Source organism: Electrophorus electricus, chromosome 3, assembly GCF_041902795.1.
Source record: "Electrophorus electricus isolate QZ-2024a chromosome 3, ASM4190279v1, whole genome shotgun sequence".
Taxonomy (NCBI): domain Eukaryota; kingdom Metazoa; phylum Chordata; class Actinopteri; order Gymnotiformes; family Gymnotidae; genus Electrophorus; species Electrophorus electricus.
Genome location: NC_137499.1, coordinates 10186900 through 10206278, shown reverse-complemented (window position 1 = coordinate 10206278; position 19379 = coordinate 10186900). Strand labels below are relative to the sequence as shown.

Sequence of the window (19379 nt, the reverse complement as noted above, 5' to 3'; positions counted from 1 at the left end):
TGACCAATAACATTCGCATCGCGCGTGACGCACTGAAAGAAAAGCCAATAGTATTCATATAGAGGCGGATTCTCCTACAGTGTCCCTAAAGTTGAAAAAATTAGGAAAACTTGGGTGCAAGACTCCACCCCGTTTTCCAACGAAACGTTTTTTTTTCCCAGAGAAAGTTCTGATTGTATTTATGAAAGCTTCTGTGCACCGACGTTTTGATCAGATTCTGATATTTTTCCTTTAGATCGCGATGAACTAAGACAACGAGGTTAAATGCATCATCCAGTAGGCCTACAACTTATATTACCTTACAATATTTGACATTATGATAAACAAACGTGTGGTCTTGTTGAATTGTTACTGTGTATTTTTTGCAAATGTTAATGTGTTTCCCTCGCACGGCTGTCATAATTTTAAAGCGCATAATTTTTAAATCATACTGTTTATAGCTCGAGTTGTACTATTGTCCACGGGCAACTTTCGTAGATTATCTGATTACCGCCATAATGTCGACATCACACGCGGACATTAAATCAAAACATCAGTTCCTCAGAACAAAAACGAAGTAACGCTTAAGAAGCACTACCAGCTAGAGAAAAACGTCACAAACAATCAAAAGTGGCTCTTTTGCTCCCTACGTGAACTCTCGTGCGGACATCACGGAAACCAATGCGCAACGGTTGCGTGGAACGCTTTATGAACAGCAACATAATATATTCTGTTTTGCGGATGACTGTCAGTACTTAAAATGCAAATGTGCTTTGTTGTTCAAGATTCATCCTCGTGTGACAGCAGTAAATGCGCCCAGAGAATCTGTTGTACCTGTGCACTGTTTATAACTACGTGTGTGTGGATATATAAGAGAGAGAGCGAGAAATAATATACAAACACAACTCTTAAAAAAAAAAACCCTCACACATGTTATGTCTGTCTGAAACACAGGATATACCGAGAATGGAGCAACCTGGAGAGTGAAGTAAAACGCTGTAGGATAACGCTGTGGGTATGTGTTATAGTAGTGCTTTTCACTGTTCCTGCACGCTGACAATGATTTGGGTCATTCAGGGCTGAAGGATCCGAGGCTACAGCTAACCAAGCAATAGGCCGCTAGTTAAGGAACCAGTCTGTGCAGTCAGTTTGCTTGGTAAAACTATGTTTATGATGTTGCAGACTACTATAAATCTCTTTATTTCTTTTTATTTAGTATTTTAAAAAACTTGACATATAATACTGCTTGATGCTGCAGAAGGGAACTATAGCTGCACACATACTGCTGCCTCAGACATTTATCACAGACAAACAGCCTAATTAAGCACCTCATACTTTTACTAAAGATTCACTGCACAAATACAAGCAGACACACATAATCACAAATGCAATAGCCAGAGTTCTGTGATACACATCAGCAGTCTTGAAAGTGTATTGGACTGTATTTGCACTTTCCTAGCCATATTAAAACAAGTAGGTAACTTAAGTTATTATAGTGACAGTATAAAAGGGGACTAACTCATTAACAAAACAGCTGTTGATTGTAAAGCAACCTTGGGTTCCTTGAAGGGTGCTATATAAACATAATTTCATTCATTCATAATGTAACAGTCATAACTAATATAACTGAGGTACAACAAAATGGAAGCTAACTCACGAGCTTATCCACTTCTGTCTCCTGGATATTTATTTAATGTAAACAGTATCTTTGCATTATAAATGTGGTGGTCAATACATATTCTACAGAACATTCTGAACAAAAAAGTTACACACACACACACACACACACACACACACACACACACACACATATATACATACACATATATATAATATTTTGGGTTATTTGAAAGTTATTTTGTGTTGGATATGCTAGGTATAATTATACCAAGTATACTTATAATTGTGTGTATTAATTGTTTGTGTGTTTAATTGGATCCAGTTGTGTAGAAATGTATATGGCAAGTGTAAAAGTTAACAGAAATGAGGTTCTGCCTCTACCGGCCTTCCACGGTTTCTCCAAAACGTCTGAGGTAAAAACTACACACAGATATGCTGACCACACACAGATGCTAACCACACACACATACATTAACCACAAATGGATTAACCACACAAACTAACCACAGACACTCAAACTGACCATGCACACTACCCATTCATGCCAAGCTGTTTGTAGTTTAGTTACAAAAGTAGTTCATGATTATATTGGTACTATTTAATACCAGATATTTTATCTTTATGTAACAAAGTTGAATGCCATTTCTGAAGGTTTTTAATATTGAATAATGTGACTGGAATATCATTTTATTTCTCTAGAATGACATAAGTTTATTTGAACCTGTAGTGGCAAACTTCACTCTGAGACTGAACACTACTGAAAAGGTGCAGACTTGCCCACACCCATCATCCACACTCACCAGTACAACCAGAAGCAGTCTGGTACTAATACTTTGGCACTTTACCCAGCACATAATCTTCTGCGAAAGACACAGGAAGAGAAATCAAATTCAGTATTTCCTTTGGAGATTTCTAAACATTTTCAGATGTACTATTAACACTTGCATGAAAAAACTGTTTGTTAAAACTCGGCTCACGTAGTTCTGCTTTTTTAAATATCTTTATAAACATTAGAAGATAACATATCATGTCACTATCTGCTTTAATGCACAGTTGTGGAGCCTCAGTGGAACTTTGTCAATAGGACTATTAGATGCTCATGTCATCGAAGGTCATCAGTCAGATGTGTGTGAGAATGTGAATGCGTTATTTTCCTTATTTATTTTCTCAGGTTTATGCACACCATGTGGTACACTTTGCTGGGTTCTTTGGAGGGTTTCTGGCTTCCACCTTGCTGCTCTCCCTCATGCTGTTTACCGCTAGCTACCTCTACAACAAATGGCACAAACACTCCTCTCATCACAGGGTCTGTCTTTCTCTCTCTCTCAGATTATTTCAGTAAATTCAAAAAGTTTTTCTGACCATATTGTCCATAAATTAGTACTGCAAAAGAATTCTATTGTATATCAAATTGTTTAAAATAAACCCTAGATATTTGATTGTGGGTGAAAAAGCAGCACTAAAGTGGCTGGCTGCCTCATGAGTCTCTGCGTTTGGGCCTCAGCCTCTGCACTGAATACACTGCATGACGGACAGGAGTCGCATAGCATTGATCACTTTCCTTAATTGAAAATTAAATGTAGGTCAAGCTGAAATGAACAAACAGCTGTGTGGTAACGATGGCAGAAAATGGTATATAAAGTTGTATGTAAGTTATAGTTATCCTACCATTCCATTGCTAGCAACCCGAGGGCACATCCTGAAAGTATGAACCCAAAGGAGTATGGCCTGATGTCTACTAGCATTTTGTATGCTTGTTAGCTTGCGTTTTGGGAGTTCTAGTGTCAACAGTACAAGTAGCCTACTTTTCAATTTCTAATAGCACTTATTTAACACTGTCACATTTCTCAGAATTGTGTGCCTTAAATTTATTTAAACAAAAATATAAAAGTGTATGCTACTGTGCTTCAGATATTGAAGGCTAGAGACAAGCCTTATACACTGTAATTCCCCAGTAAAAGGAAAAGTAAAAAGGCATGTTTATGTTGAAATAAATATACCTGTACAAGTAGCTAATTATGTTTTTCATTGTATTGGTTTGAGCGCCTATGGACACAATGGAATATTTTTTAAATGGTTTGAATCTATGAGATTTTTTAGAACGAATAATAAGCAACATTTTTGGCCAGTATTGACAGTGCTACTATCTTCCATCTTATACTTTGGCTATTTGATCATGTCCTCTATCACCCAGGTTAGGAATTTTGGTGTCATTTTTGACTCCACATAGTTATTTTAGGGTCACATTAAAAACATCACTAAACTCCATATTTCCATCTAATAAACACTGCTAGATTATATCCTTCTCTCTTCCACTCTTTAGCTGAGACCCTTATTCACACAAAGCACAAGTTGTTTTATGTGCATTGAATATCTTTCCAAAGCCCATTAAATGACCAGTTTATTTTGCCAGGATTTCTCACTGCCAATGTAATATAGAGGGGCCTAATATTAATGTAAATTACCTAAACTAAAAGGTAGTCTATGGTAGTCAATGTTATTTTGCCAGTGGGGCTTGATACTGCGTTAGCCACTGTGGTGGCCATGGTTTGGAGGAAGTGAGTTTGAGACATTAGATCTCACTGCTGAGCTTTCTGGAGGTCACATATTCTTAATTATGAGAACTAAGACAAAACATCAAAGAACACCAAAGAAGGAGGATGTCCAATAACCCCAATGAAAATCCTACCATGTAATAACCTCCAAGGTGGTTTATCTATTCTTATGTCAAGTTAAGGAGAGGGGGAAAATTAGCTAGCCCTTTATATAATCCCTGTCTTGGCACATGTAAGGAACATCTTAATATGTTTGTAACTATTGTTTTGCAGTCCCATGCAATTCTCACTATCCACAGAGTTTATGTCTGTTTATGTCTAAGCCTATAGTTTCCTTTTCATTCGGATGGAAAATATAGAAATCTGCGATTGTCAGAAAATCAGAATGATCTGCAATAATAAGTTCATACATTTGGCTAACCCAGTTCTCTCTCCTTGTGCCATTATATTCACCTTTGCTTGAGTAACATATGTCTTTGACAGCAGTCTATCAATCAACAGTTTTCCTCAGAATATTAGGACCATGCCCATAGTGTTAGTTTAGTTGCCATAAAATCATATTTTTCTTTTTTTTAGTTGAAAATTTGCTGTATATTTAATATCCCTATTCTCTCTCTCTCTCTTTCTCTCTTTCTCTCTCTCACACACACACACACACACACACACACACACACTTCTATGATCATGGATGGTGTTGATGACACTCCTCATTTCTGTCTTTCAGAGGAGGAGGGGCCTTGGTAAAGGGATGGAGCTAGAGGAGGGTGATTCCAACATCATTGTGTCAGCAAATGAAGACGCTGCATTTGAAGATAAAATCATTGACATCATGGCATTGGACGACCCACAGAATGTGTTTCAAGCACTGGACAAGTGATAATCTAACGCATGCCTTTGACCCCCTTTTAACCTCTTATATCTATTCCAAGCATTCCTTTTGCACAATACTTGTATAAGATCACTAGCAGGCAGAAAGATTTTTTTGTAATCACAAATACAAATAGTAATACAGTTTATTAACTTGATTTTCTTTTTCTCTTTTTTCCCCTCTTTTGTTTCTTTGTCTCTTGGTCCCAGTTTGGAAATGACCACACTGTTGCGAGAGGCTTTAGCAGTTGAAGGCATTAGGGTGCAGATAGTGAAGGGTGTGTTTGGGGTGTTGCTGGGTGGAGTGAATGTGGCGGGGCGGCGTGTGGTTACAGTGCTCCTCGGGCAGGTGGTTGGCATGGAGGGCAAACTACAGGAGGAGCAAGTGACTCAAATGGCTATACTTGCTGCTCAGTGCACCATGGAAACGCAACAGGAGATGGAGACCCTGCGTCTCACACACACCGCAGAAAAAGCACATGCAGTGAGATTACAGCATGCAGAGCAACAGGTAACACATGCAATGCAAAAATACTCTTTTAGACCACTTCAGGTCATTAGATTTGCAGCACTGAATCTCAGTTCCACTCCATGGACTGCCCGTGATTGTGTTTTTGTGCTTAACATGCCTGAATCCTGTCATGAAGAACTTAAGAACCATTGATCCTAACAATGGCTCACTGTTGTACAGTGTTAGACTGCAGATTCTCAGGAACTTTGCAAAAACATAAACAAGCAATGTAGGTTATTGGAGAAAATAGTTTATTTGCAGATACAATTGATCAATAGAGAGGACATCAGCACTATCTAGAAAGCATTTTCTGTCAGCTATGAGCTGGGTAAATGAAAAATGGAGCCCTGGAGTCAGCAAAAACAAGAGCAGATATCCTTCCTGAATGTGAATTTAAAAGGGACAACCCTGACTCTTACAATAACGATGAGGGTTGGAAGGACCAGTCATCCCTTCAAATGAGAATGCAGTGAAGTCCTCAGGACCTTATCCACTCCTAACACACGCCACAACTGCAACTCGAACCACATTTTAACTTTTGAGTAAGAGTGTAGAATGCTGAGATACATATATATCCATAGAAGAGAGGGAATAAAATGAATGTGCTGTAGTAAAGAGCTTGCTTTACTCCTGTACACAAACACCGATATGCTGATTTATCTAAAAACATAAAGCTTTTCATTTATTTATCATTTATTTATACTCAGCCCTCCAACATACCTCGGGTCATTCAAAAGAACAAAGCTTGATAGTTTGGAGACTATGATGTTAATGCTGATGACTGCTCCAAGTGCAAAACATCTTTAGACTCATCCTACCAGGAACATCCATGCACTGACCCTATGTGTGTGTGTGTGCCTTCTTGTGCATGTGTGCATGCCTGCGTTTACACACAACAGGTGCCGGAGTGCACAGTGCTGTTAGAGAGGCTACAGAAGATGGAACAGCAGAGACTCCAGCAAGGGCTGCTGACGAGGCATGAGCATGCATGTGCACAGGCTCAGAGACACACAGCCCTCCGTAGGAGAGTTGAGCTGCATGCCATTTTCAGTGAGGAGCTCCAGGAAGCTGCCAGTGCTGGTGAGCTGGAAGAGGACACAGCCAACCAGCTGCTGCACTGCTACTACACCTGCCAGGTGAGCTAACAACCTGAGCTACCCTCTCCAGCTAAAGCAGGAACTGAATCTAATCTAGTAACTACCATTAAAACTTCCTACAGGTATATAAATAATGAATGTAATATAAGATGGAAAAGACTAGATAAAATGAAGCCCCACACCCATGAGATGGATCCCAGTGAGTGTGAACAATTCCCCTGCTCTGCCTGTAGGACCAGCTAGAGGAAGTACTTGATTTGTTTGTGGCCAATCAGAGGGCGGTGTTGAGGGAACGTCATGCGCTTCGGAAGTTCCTGTTGCAGGGTTTGCATGGCCTGCAAGCACTGTTGTGGGACTTGTTTAGGACTTCCTCCCAGCACATTGACAGCTGGTTCACTGAGATCTGCAGGTACAAAATCCCTCCTCTTATTCTTTAGCCTGTTTTCTTTCTTTTTCTCTGTCACTGCAGTGTGCTAATTCAGAGGAGTACATGGTGCTTTATGGATATTTAAATGACCTGCGACTGAGGTAATTTAAAAATCCCTAAAACTCATGAGGGGTAACCCCTCATGCCCCCACCCCACTCTAGTCTAAAGATAAAAATGTATGATTATGGATGTATGATACAGATCTATCTATCTATCTATCTATCTATCTATCTATCTATCTATCTATCTATCTATCTATCTATCTATCTATCTATCTATCTATCTATCTATCTATCTATCTATCTATCTATCTATCTATCTATCTATCTATCTATCTATCTATCTATCTATCTATCTATCTATATATTCTTGGCAGTGTTATTAGGAAAAGATTGCTCAAACCCACTCCCTTGGATGAGAAGCAACCCATCTTAGGATGCCTCACTGTTGGCATGACATAGGACTCATGGTAGCGCTCATTTGTCCAAAAGTCTCAAACAGTGTGAAGGGGGCTTCATCAGAGAAAATAACTTTACCCCAGTTCTCTGCAGTCCAATCCCTATACTTCCTGCAGAATGTCCCGTCTGTCCTTAATGTTTTTCTTGGAGAGAAGTGGCTTCTTTGCTGCCATTCTTGACACTAAGCCATCCTCCAAAAGCCTTCTCCTTACTGTGAGTGCAGATGCACTCATACCAGCTTTCTGCCTTTTCTGAGCAAGCTCTGCACTGGTGGTGACCCGATTCCAGAGCTGCATCCTCTTTAGGAGACAGTCCTGATGCTTGCTTGACTTTCTTGGGTGCCCTGAAGCCTTCTTCACTGCAATTGAACCTCTCTCCTTGAAGTTCTTAATGATTCAAATGGTAGATTTAGGTGCACACACACACACACACACACACACACACACACACACACACACACACACACACACACACATATACATACACGTATAGGTTGATATATTTCTTCCTTTTTTGTATTTCTTTGTTTTATATTCCTGCTAAATATGATACTAACTAATGAACTCCAGTATTGGACCCTGTTTGACTCTGAGGGAAATGTTGTTCTGCAATCTACAACTGTCAACAGAACCATATACTATGCTGTCTTGCTGCATTATTGACTGTTATGCTTTACTCGAACATAGCTGTAATGTTGTAGTGTGCAGTTATGAAACTAAAACTGTGTGTGTGTATGTGTGTGTAGGGAGGGTGGTCTTTCTGATGAACAGTGTTCAGAGCAGTTGGAGCCTGCTCATCTGGAGCTGCTTCAGGTGAAACAATCTTTAGAAGACACATTAAACAGGGAACGCAGTGCCATGCACTGTGAAATCATCAAAAAGAGACGGGCATCCATATTAGAGATGGTGAGCGCTTCTTATTAAGAGCTGTGGTTTTACACATTACAATATCTTTTGTCTTCATTTTGTGTTCATCACTTGTACGTGTTTGTGTGTGAATGTGTGTGTGTGTGTGTGTAGCTGTCTGAGCAGAAGCGTGAACAGCAGGAGCTGGTGTGTGTTGGAGGGGGGCAGGTGGACCAGTATCTTCTGCGGTGGCAGATACTCCTCTCTGCCCACAGCACACAGCTCTCAGAACTCATCACACACCTGGACCAAGAGGCGGCAACAGATATTCGCAAGGTAAACATACACGCACTTATTAAACATACATAAGGTCAATCGTTGCACACATCTGCACATGCAATTGGGTGTTACTACACTGATAAAGATTTCATACTGCATAAAAAAATTCTAGTGTAGTAATGAGCTCCCCCTAAGTGCAGCAGTAGTAAGAATTGGTGCTCCAGCATTAACCTGCCCCATTTTGCTCTCATGCCCTGTAGTTGCTGCTGCGTGTCCTGCAGGGGGCAGAAGCAGAGCTGAAGACAGTGGCACATGCTGTGGTGCAGGCCCTGCATGCATTGGGTGTGCCGCACTGGCTCCTCCACAGGGAGCTGGGAGCTGAAGTTCTGGCAGAAGCCCAGGAGTGGCTGGGTGTGCAGGAGAAGGCCTCAGCGGAATCACTGCGAGCCTCTCGGAGCGCCATCCAGCAGCACAGGAAGCAGGAACTGCAGCAGCAGAGAGTGCTAAGGGAGAGACTAAGGCACTTCTACAGGTCAACTGCTGCACTAACACTCACCACTTGTGTGTAAAAAAGCCATATCTGTGTGTGTGCTGCACTTGACATTCTTTTCTCTCCTGTAGAAGTGTGTGTGCATTTCAGCCTGCAATGTCGGAAAGAGACCTCCTGCGTGTGAGGCTTCAGTTTGTGAAACATGTGTGTCGTCTGGATCGTTGTCTGGTTCTGCCACATGCTCTTTCACGGGCCAGACTATACACCTCACTTACCAGTCCCATCACTCAGCACAGTCAGCGTTGCTCTGACCCTAAAACCAAAAGCAGTCCTGACGCAGACCCTGGAAACACCTCTGTGACCCTTAAAGAGACAAAGGTAAGAATCCTCTTTTCTTTTCCGTGCCCCCTTCAGATACTCAGCTGTGGTAAAATGCGATTGATGATTGTTGTTCTCCTGTGGATCACATTAGAACAAACATGAAAACAAACACACACACACACACCACACTCTTCTGTCTTTGTCATTGTGTCTCTGCAGAATGAGCTGAACTCTGGAGAGTGCATCATGGATGCCAGTATGGGTGCCAGAGTAGCAGAACTGCAGAGCTTCATCAGAAGTGTGGAGGAGAGGATATACTTACATCAGCAGGAGAGAGGGAGGAACACATCTGTGGAGGAGGTGATGAGAAGGAAGGAGGGAAGAGATTCAAAGCAGAGATATTTTACAAACTGCCATAGAAAAGCCTTGGGATCACTTGTTGTATATTTCTGTGTGGTGGACCACTCTCTAACCAGTGTAATATGTACAAACACTTCTCTGTCTATTACACCTGTGCTAGTATAACACAAACAACCATGCCACTGGCTACTACCACAACCATGTCATAATCATACCACTACTACAACCATGTCACTGTAACGTTGGGAGGTTTTAGGCAGGATGCGGAGACGAGTCGCATAAAACACAAGCATACGTTTATTTAACATACAACACTCAAACACGCACACTAACGGAGTCATGCCTTCTGCACAGATGCACACATTCTCATGCAGTGTGGATATACAGGTATGATTCGAAGGACCTTAACAAATGATCCATTTCTCCTTCTTCAGTCTTTTTTCCTCTTTATATTTTTTTATGTTTCTCTGCCATTCTGCCTTTGTCAGTTTGTAGGTTTTATTGAGGGGTCCATCTAGTTACAGTATTGCCAAAATGTCATCAAAAATGAATAAAAGGTGATTCATCTTCTCTCTGCCAGGTGTATGACTGTGAGGCTCAGGAGCAGAAGGTGTATGAGTGTGAGCAGGGTGTGGCAGAGGCTGTGGTTGCTCTGCAGTGGGAGAGAGGAGAGAGGAGAAGCAGAGTTCTCGAAACACACTCAGCCCTGTTGGAGCTCCAGTCCCTGCTGCTACAGCACCTCCGACACACACCTGCAGAACAGGAGCTCACAAACACCATACACGCACAGAGCCTGGTGAGTTCAGGAACGCTTGAGAACACACACACGCGCACTTACACACAAGCTGAGGAGCAGATACATGGAGTATCTGCAGCATACTCACTGTGCAATAAAATGGATGAGATGCTAAACCTTATCAGGAGAAATGGTGACTTTTCTCCTGCACTTTGCTACACTTTGTTTCACTGAAATCTGGCTCAGAAAATCTGGTCTAGAAAGTGCATTAAATCTCCCTTGTTTTCCCTTCCACATATAGGACTGTGCCACAGAAATCCAGAGCCTGTTTTTATATAAACAAAGGTTGATCTACAGATGTCACAGTGTTTAATTAAATCATGCTACTTAAATCTCAAATCCATTTTTATAAACCAAACCTTTTTAATTCCAGAGGGAATTTTCCTGTCATTTCGGTTGGAGTGTAGATTCTTCTCCAAGTCTGTTTGCATGAGGCACATGTGGTTCTTGCTGAGCTGTTTATCAGAGCAGAGGACAAACCCACTGATTATTTTTATGTTGTTTTGGGGGACATTAATAGAGCCAATCTTTATCATAAATGACCTAAAAACAGGCAGGTAATAACCTGCCCCACAAATAAAAGAAATGCATGATCATTGTTACACTGTTTTGCTCTGTTTCCTGTGCATCCTGTCTGATCACTGCCTAGCTCACCTTCTGCCAAGCTATAAGCAGAAAATAAAATCTGCCAACCTATGGTCAAAACTGTGGAGCTGTGGACTACCGAGGCCAACAATGAACTACAGATCTGCTGGAATATACTGATTGGAGTGTCTTTAATGCATCTAACAATCGGGATGGTATACTGACACTGTAACATCTTATACCTGGTTTTGTATATATACCTGTATTCCCACAAGAACTTCACTGCTAAATTCAGAATGGTGAAGAGGAGGAAGGGCTAAAGAGGAGAAATACAAAAATGTAGACAGGACAATGTACACAATTAACCAAATATTCTCATCCACAGAAAAGTCTGCAGGAATTAGCAGCTCTAAAACCTCTGTATCTCTAGCAGAAGCACTAAATACATATTGCAGGTTTGAAAAGGCCAGGATCACACATCCCAACAACTCAAATTCATACTCAGTTTAGACAGTCATTAAAACATCAGCACTTGCCCCCCTCTACTCTCACTGCTTCTCAATCCACGCTTAAAATCTGCAAAGAGGATGTGTGTTGACTCTTCTGGGGACACAAAGTCCAGGATCAAAGGTTGTTTCACTGTCCTGTCTGACAATGTATGCACTAGTGTTAGAAGCCCAAAAGGCAACTTTATGCAAAGGCATCTTTATGCAAAGTTTCAGTATATCACCAGAGTCATATGAAGTTCCTTCCTGTTTGAAATGCTTTACAGTAATATCTGCCAGAAAGAAGACTATCACGGGGCACAATAATGTTGTCATAACCTCTGCCATTTCCATAACCTCTGTGGTCATGAAATCTTTTGAGAGACACCTGAGCACACCTGAAGTATATTACACCTCCCTTGATTTTGCATATTGGCTCAGTAGGTCTGTATTTCATCCTTCAACACCTTACACTGCAATTGCAAATGTGCCAATCTCAGTGTCAATGCATCCCCCTACCAGCGATTACCAACTTTCTCACAGGTAGGACACAACATAGGAGACAGGGAAAGTTCATACTGGCTACGCAAACAGTTGAAACAAGGATTGTGGCCTTTCCTCACTGCTGTAGTCACTACAGACTTTAGAAATGCACTTGGACTCATCGAAACAGTGATAATTCTGTGTAATGGGTGGTCTTGTACTTGAAAACACCAAAAACAGTGACGATGATGGTGGACTATAGCTCCTCACCTCCACCACATCACCATGCTAGACAAAGCAGTAGTTGCTGTGGAGTTCTTCAAGTTTATGGGAACTACAATATTGACCTTACTGTGAAGGCTTTCTACACAGTGTTCATTCATCATTACCCCCTAACAATCTGGAGAAGATCTACACAGTGTTCATCATTACCTCTGCAACAGTCTACGGTTCTGCCACAAAACATGACCTTCGTAAATTATAATGTATCATCAGGTCTGTAGATAAGACTCTAGGTGTAAACCTGTCCAGTCTTCATAACCTGTTTACCAACAGAACTACATTTTTTTCTCTCTATGTTAAGGCTTTGGAGGAGGCAGAGCTTCATCTACAGAAGGAGGAAGCTGAATGGAAGGAGTTAGCATATGAGTGTAGTTCTGATAAAATCTTGGCTGCTGCTGATGGGATTGATATAGAGTTGTTTAGGGTGAATAAAGAAGGCAAGATGGCTACGAGTCTGCAGGAGGCTCTGTGCAAGAGGCAACAGCTCACACGCACGCTAACTGAAAGGTGACAACAAACAGTTTAGTCCCTTGGTCATGAGTTAATACAGATGTGATTATTTCAGGTTGCAATCTGTGATAAATATACTACATTTTGCTGCTACTCTCAGTAAAGTGTGAGATTGTGATGTTTGTGTGTGTGTGTGTTTGTGTGTGTGTGTGTTTGTGTGTGTTTATAGGCTGATGGAGGAGATCAGGAGGCAGCAAGTGATGGAGGACCTAAGAGATCAGCTGGAGCTGAAGCCACTTTATACACACTGTGACCAGGTGATACCTTTACACAACCCCAACCCAACACTGTTTGTATGAGATGTGCTGAGTGTTTTTGCTTGGTGTGGGGGTGTGGCTGTAGGATCTGGCTCTGGCTGCAGTGTTGGTGAAGCTCAGTGGGGTGTCAGTTATGGCTCTCCAGGAGCTGCTGCGCCTCCTGCTACCTACACTACCGGAAGGAGACCTTCAGTCACTCATAGATGCACTCAATCCTACAGCAGGGTGAAACATACACACACTCTTAAGAAGTCAAAGTTTTACTGGAAAATGTTTGTTAGGTATTCTGCAATATGTGTGGATGTGCATTTTTTATGTGTAGAATGTGGATAATTTTGTGATGGCTCTATTTATAGGCAAACAGTGGAACCCTGCAGAGAGCTGGTGGACAGACTGCGGAAAGACATCATGAGGAGACACTTGTCATCCTGGACTCAGCACACAGATAGACAGATAGGCCGGTCAGTTCAGCATAGAATATCTCAATCTTTGAAAACACTTACGGGTGTGTGTGTGTGTTTGAGAGAGAGAGGAAGAGATTTAAAATGTAATTATGTGTGTCAGTCTTTGGGTCAGGGTTTATATTAAAAGGCTTTATGATATGCAGATCTTTGAGATGTAAGTGAGAGATGGTGACCCTGTGCCCTTCACCAGGTGTACTGACTAGGGGCAAAAGTCACACTTACTTTTACATACACTAACCTGTAAATTGCTTGTATAACAGTGGCATTGCATTTGTATAATAGTGGTTATTATTGAAGAGATTAAGCTGTTTTCTTTGTTTAAAAGGTTTCATTTGTGTTATGGTCCTGTAGAATCCTGAAGAAGAAACAGACCCTTCTGTTCTCCAGTTCTGCTGAAGGTTCTAAAGGCAGTCAGAAGGTTCTAGATTCTACAAACAAACAAAAGCCTGTCCCTATCTGTGATGCAGCAAGGGAGGAAGTTACCTCTGATCCCCTCTGTGTGACGGGAGAGGCTAGAGCAGAGATATATAAAGAGTCTGCACCAGCTGAAGACATGGGTGTTGCCATTGAAAGTCCAGTGTCTGGAGAGAGACTGTTTATTTTTCGCTACAATCCACCAGGAAACCAGGAACATACACACTCTTTACCCCCTTTCCTGACCTCAGACTACAGTAACAAGAAAAAAAGAAGCTTCCTCAAGTTTAAAAAGGGGACTGTGGTTCCACAGGAGCAGACACAAGAGAAGGAGGAGGAGAAGGAAGAGAGGCATTGAGAGAGTGTGAGAGAGACAAATAGATGGAGGGCGTTTTGTTTTGTTTTTTTGTAAACACTGAAATCGTATGTGTTGCTTGTACTCATTGCACTTGGTATAAATTACTTTCTATAGTATAGAGGTATTAACAGCTTCCAAGAGGAGGGAAAATAAATATTTGAGTTGATAAAAATAGAGAGACTGGTGATGTATAAATTAATTTGGTGAAGATCCCATTGTAGTTGTTTTTGGCAGAGACCTTAAATGCTTCTGTAGATTCTATAAGACCTAATTCACCTCTGAGGTTTTAATTAGTAATCCTGGAATATAAAGCTAAGACAATATAACAATGAATCAGCCATCATTTCAAAGACATGACAAATTATTTTCTTGCCAGAAGCAAGAAAATAATTTTAAAAACAGGTGCCTCTGAATTTGGATCTTTATAACCCTTCAGAGTAATGTTTATATGGTGTATTAGAGTGTGGTTAGTTAGAGATAACTCCATTATCCTTTCGCTTATCCGTTCTAATGACGTTGAACACCCAGTTAAAATGGATTCACTCAACAAAGGGACTAACAGAAGACGCTTTTGGCTCGCAAATGTAAAGGAGGAACTCCATTATCCTTTCGCTTAACAGCCGAGCGCGCTTACCGATCGTATCACAGAGAAAAGAGAGTCCCAGTATTTCTTCCACTTCTCTGAAAATAAATTCACACAACTTTGTTTTCTCTGTGATGCGATTGCTGTTCCATTGCTTTTGAAGTAACGACGAGCCACTGCAAAGAGAAAGCAGCATCAGGGTCAATATCCCTTTTCTACTGCTTTACACTCCCAAGTGTAAATGAAAGGGGTTAAAATCTTAGAAGGAGGCACTCCATTATTAGGCACATGAATGGAACAGGTGTTAGCTGAGTTATTGGTACTTGAGACTCCCAAGCTGCAGATCACCAGAGCGCGAGCACCAGGTTAAGTATGCTTTTAATGTTAAATTTCTTGACTCTGTGCAACACACCGCAAGCATCGCTAACGTCCAGCTGAACATATCAGCGTTAATGGGCTGCGAGCGCAAACGCGTGAAAAAGCAGAGTACGGTTGCCTGGCTAGCTCAGTCGGTAGAGCATGAGACTCTTAATCTCAGGGTCGTGGGTTCAAGCCCCACGTTGGGCGTGATGTTATCTCTCTTTGTCTTTCAGAGTTGAGTAGAACTATTTCAAGCAATCTAAGACTTTGCTAGTGAAAAAACAAAACACAGCAACTACCCGGTCAGCGTCCCTGGGTGGGCTTGAACCACCATCCTTTCGGTTAACAGCCGAACGCGCTAACCTATTGCGCCACAGAGACATGTGTTACTGTTTATACAGTTCACGCCAGCAGCTGAGCAAATGATGCAATATTAAGACCAAATGTAAAGGAGGAACTCCATCATCCTTTCGCTTAACAGCCGAGCGCGCTTACCGATCGCATCACAGAGAAAACAAAGTCCCAGTATTTCTTCCACTTCTATGAAAATAAATTCCCACAACCTTGTCCTGTTTGATGACTTCTGGTGTAACGAGGAGCCACTGCAACGAGAAAGGAGCATCAGGGTCAATATCGCTTTTCTGCTTGCTCTTCTCTGAATGACCTTTTGTTGGGTTTCTTGTATGTCGCAACCAGCAGCAGAGCAAATGATGCAATATTAAGACCAACTTCATACATAGATTTGGTCTTTTTGTCCACGAAACACCATCATATATAATTACCAGCCCTGGGTTTCTTATATTATGAGCTTGTTTACGCATGTTCCGTCCATTTGTATCGATTATCTGAATTACGTGTGGTTAGACTTTCTCCTCTTAAAAATACAGTTCTAATGACGTTGAACACCCAGTTAAAATGGATTCACTCAACAAAGGGACTAACAGAAGACGCTTTTGGCTCGCAAATGTAAAGGAGGAACTCCATTATCCTTTCGCTTAACAGCCGAGCGCGCTTACCGATCGTATCACAGAGAAAAGAGAGTCCCAGTATTTCTTCCACTCCTATGAAAATAAATTCCCACAACCTTGTCCTGTTTGATGACTTCTGGTGTAACGAGGAGCCACTGCAACGAGAAAGGAGCATCAGGGTCAATATCGCTTTTCTGCTTGCTCTTCTCTGAATGACCTTTTGTTGGGTTTCTTGTATGTCGCAACCAGCAGCAGAGCAAATGATGCAATATTAAGACCAACTTCATACATAGATTTGGTCTTTTTGTCCACGAAACACCATCATATATAATTACCAGCCCTGGGTTTCTTATATTATGAGCTTGTTTACGCATGTTCCGTCCATTTGTATCGATTATCTGAATTACGTGTGGTTAGACTTTCTCCTCTTAAAAATACAGTTCTAATGACGTTGAACACCCAGTTAAAATGGATTCACTCAACAAAGGGACTAACAGAAGACGCTTTTGGCTCGCAAATGTAGAGGAACTCCATTATCCTTTCGCTTAACAGCCGAGCGCGCTTACCGATCGTATCACAGAGAAAAGAGAGTCCCAGTATTTCTTCCACTTCTCTGAAAATAAATTCACACAACTTTGTTTTCTCTGTGATGCGATTGCTGTTCCATTGCTTTTGAAGTAACGACGAGCCACTGCAAAGAGAAAGCAGCATCAGGGTCAATATCCCTTTTCTACTGCTTTACACTCCCAAGTGTAAATGAAAGGGGTTAAAATCTTAGAAGGAGGCACTCCATTATTAGGCACATGAATGGAACAGGTGTTAGCTGAGTTATTGGTACTTGAGACTCCCAAGCTGCAGATCACCAGAGCGCGAGCACCAGGTTAAGTATGCTTTTAATGTTAAATTTCTTGACTCTGTGCAACACACCGCAAGCATCGCTAACGTCCAGCTGAACATATCAGCGTTAATGGGCTGCGAGAGCAAACGCGTGAAAAAGCAGAGTACGGTTGCCTGGCTAGCTCAGTCGGTAGAGCATGAGACTCTTAATCTCAGGGTCGTGGGTTCAAGCCCCACGTTGGGCGTGATGTTATCTCTCTTTGTCTTTCAGAGTTGAGTAGAACTATTTCAAGCAATCTAAGACTTTGCTAGTGAAAAAACAAAACACAGCAACTACCCGGTCAGCGTCCCTGGGTGGGCTTGAACCACCATCCTTTCGGTTAACAGCCGAACGCGCTAACCTATTGCGCCACAGAGACATGTGTTACTGTTTATACAATTCACGCCAGCAGCTGAGCAAATGATGCAATATTAAGACCAAATGTAAAGGAGGAACTCCATCATCCTTTCGCTTAAGAGCCGAGCGCGCTTACCGATCGCATCACAGAGAAAACAAAGTCCCAGTATTTCTTCCACTTCTATGAAAATAAATTCCCACAACCTTGTCCTGTTTGATGACTTCTGGTGTAACGAGGAGCCACTGCAACGAGAAAGGAGCATCAGGGTCAATATCGCTTTTCTGCTTGCTCTTCTCTGAATGACCTTTTGTTGGGTTTCTTGTATGTCGCAACCAGCAGCAGAGCAAATGATGCAATATTAAGACCAACTTCATACATAGATTTGGTCTTTTTGTCCACGAAACACCATCATATATAATTACCAGCCCTGGGTTTCTTATATTATGAGCTTGTTTACGCATGTTCCGTCCATTTGTATCGATTATCTGAATTACGTGTGGTTAGACTTTCTCCTCTTAAAAATACAGTTCTAATGACGTTGAACACCCAGTTAAAATGGATTCACTCAACAAAGGGACTAACAGAAGACGCTTTTGGCTCGCAAATGTAAAGGAGGAACTCCATTATCCTTTCGCTTAACAGCCGAGCGCGCTTACCGATCGTATCACAGAGAAAAGAGAGTCCCAGTATTTCTTCCACTCCTATGAAAATAAATTCCCACAACCTTGTCCTGTTTGATGACTTCTGGTGTAACGAGGAGCCACTGCAACGAGAAAGGAGCATCAGGGTCAATATCGCTTTTCTGCTTGCTCTTCTCTGAATGACCTTTTGTTGGGTTTCTTGTATGTCGCAACCAGCAGCAGAGCAAATGATGCAATATTAAGACCAACTTCATACATAGATTTGGTCTTTTTGTCCACGAAACACCATCATATATAATTACCAGCCCTGGGTTTCTTATATTATGAGCTTGTTTACGCATGTTCCGTCCATTTGTATCGACTATCTGAATTACGTGTGGTTAGACTTTCTCCTCTTAAAAATACAGTTCTAATGACGTTGAACACCCAGTTAAAATGGATTCACTCAACAAAGGGACTAACAGAAGACGCTTTTGGCTCGCAAATGTAAAGGAGGAACTCCATTATCCTTTCGCTTAACAGCCGAGCGCGCTTACCGATCGTATCACAGAGAAAAGAGTCCCAGTATTTCTTCCACTTCTCTGAAAATAAATTCACACAACCTTGTCCTGTTTGATGACTTCTGGTGTAACGAGGAGCCACTGCAACGAGAAAGGAGCATCAGGGTCAATATCGCTTTTCTGCTTGCTCTTCTCTGAATGACCTTTTGTTGGGTTTCTTGTATGTCGCAACCAGCAGCAGAGCAAATGATGCAATATTAAGACCAACTTCATACATAGATTTGGTCTTTTTGTCCACGAAACACCATCATATATAATTACCAGCCCTGGGTTTCTTATATTATGAGCTTGTTTACGCATGTTCCGTCCATTTGTATCGATTATCTGAATTACGTGTGGTTAGACTTTCTCCTCTTAAAAATACAGTTCTAATGACGTTGAACACCCAGTTAAAATGGATTCACTCAACAAAGGGACTAACAGAAGACGCTTTTGGCTCGCAAATGTAAAGGAGGAACTCCATTATCCTTTCGCTTAACAGCCGAGCGCGCTTACCGATCGTATCACAGAGAAAAGAGAGTCCCAGTATTTCTTCCACTTCTATGAAAATAAATTCCCACAACCTTGTCCTGTTTGATGACTTCTGGT

General features: G+C 41.5%; 1 protein-coding gene and 4 non-coding genes across 5 annotated transcripts; 3 read left to right on the top strand and 2 right to left on the bottom strand.

The window, feature by feature from the left end:
* Positions 1-135: 135 nt before the first annotated feature.
* evc2 (EvC ciliary complex subunit 2) lies at positions 136-14618 on the top strand. The gene is made up of 20 exons (XM_035526442.2): positions 136-276; positions 934-994; positions 1922-2012; positions 2299-2364; positions 2771-2905; positions 4879-5027; positions 5232-5532; positions 6432-6668; positions 6863-7038; positions 8261-8420; positions 8535-8696; positions 8900-9171; positions 9261-9507; positions 9670-9810; positions 10391-10606; positions 12743-12948; positions 13121-13208; positions 13294-13433; positions 13565-13669; positions 14024-14618. The coding sequence occupies exons 3-20, from the start codon at positions 1932-1934 to the stop codon at positions 14442-14444; spliced, it is 3303 nt and encodes a 1100-aa protein (XP_035382335.1). The 5' UTR covers positions 136-276; positions 934-994; positions 1922-1931; the 3' UTR covers positions 14445-14618.
* Positions 14619-15521: 903 nt separating this feature from the next.
* On the top strand, positions 15522-15594 carry trnak-cuu (transfer RNA lysine (anticodon CUU)). Its single transcript has one exon. It is a non-coding gene; the product is annotated as a tRNA-Lys (tRNA).
* A 100-nt stretch (positions 15595-15694) lies between these two features.
* trnan-guu (transfer RNA asparagine (anticodon GUU)) lies at positions 15695-15768 on the bottom strand. Its single transcript has one exon. It is a non-coding gene; the product is annotated as a tRNA-Asn (tRNA).
* Positions 15769-17364: 1596 nt separating this feature from the next.
* On the top strand, positions 17365-17437 carry trnak-cuu (transfer RNA lysine (anticodon CUU)). The gene has a single exon. It is a non-coding gene; the product is annotated as a tRNA-Lys (tRNA).
* A 100-nt stretch (positions 17438-17537) lies between these two features.
* On the bottom strand, positions 17538-17611 carry trnan-guu (transfer RNA asparagine (anticodon GUU)). Its single transcript has one exon. It is a non-coding gene; the product is annotated as a tRNA-Asn (tRNA).
* Positions 17612-19379: the final 1768 nt, after the last annotated feature.

Excerpts from the sequence above, each read along its gene's own strand:
- evc2 (XM_035526442.2), top strand. The coding sequence starts at position 1,932 with ATGTATATGGCAAGTGTAAAAGTTAACAGAAATGAGGTTCTGCCTCTA. Across the intron at positions 2,013-2,298 it reads GTTTCTCCAAAACGTCTGAG|AATGACATAAGTTTATTTGA; the intron begins GTAAAAACTACA and ends TTATTTCTCTAG. Across the intron at positions 12,949-13,120 it reads ACACGCACGCTAACTGAAAG|GCTGATGGAGGAGATCAGGA; the intron begins GTGACAACAAAC and ends GTGTGTTTATAG.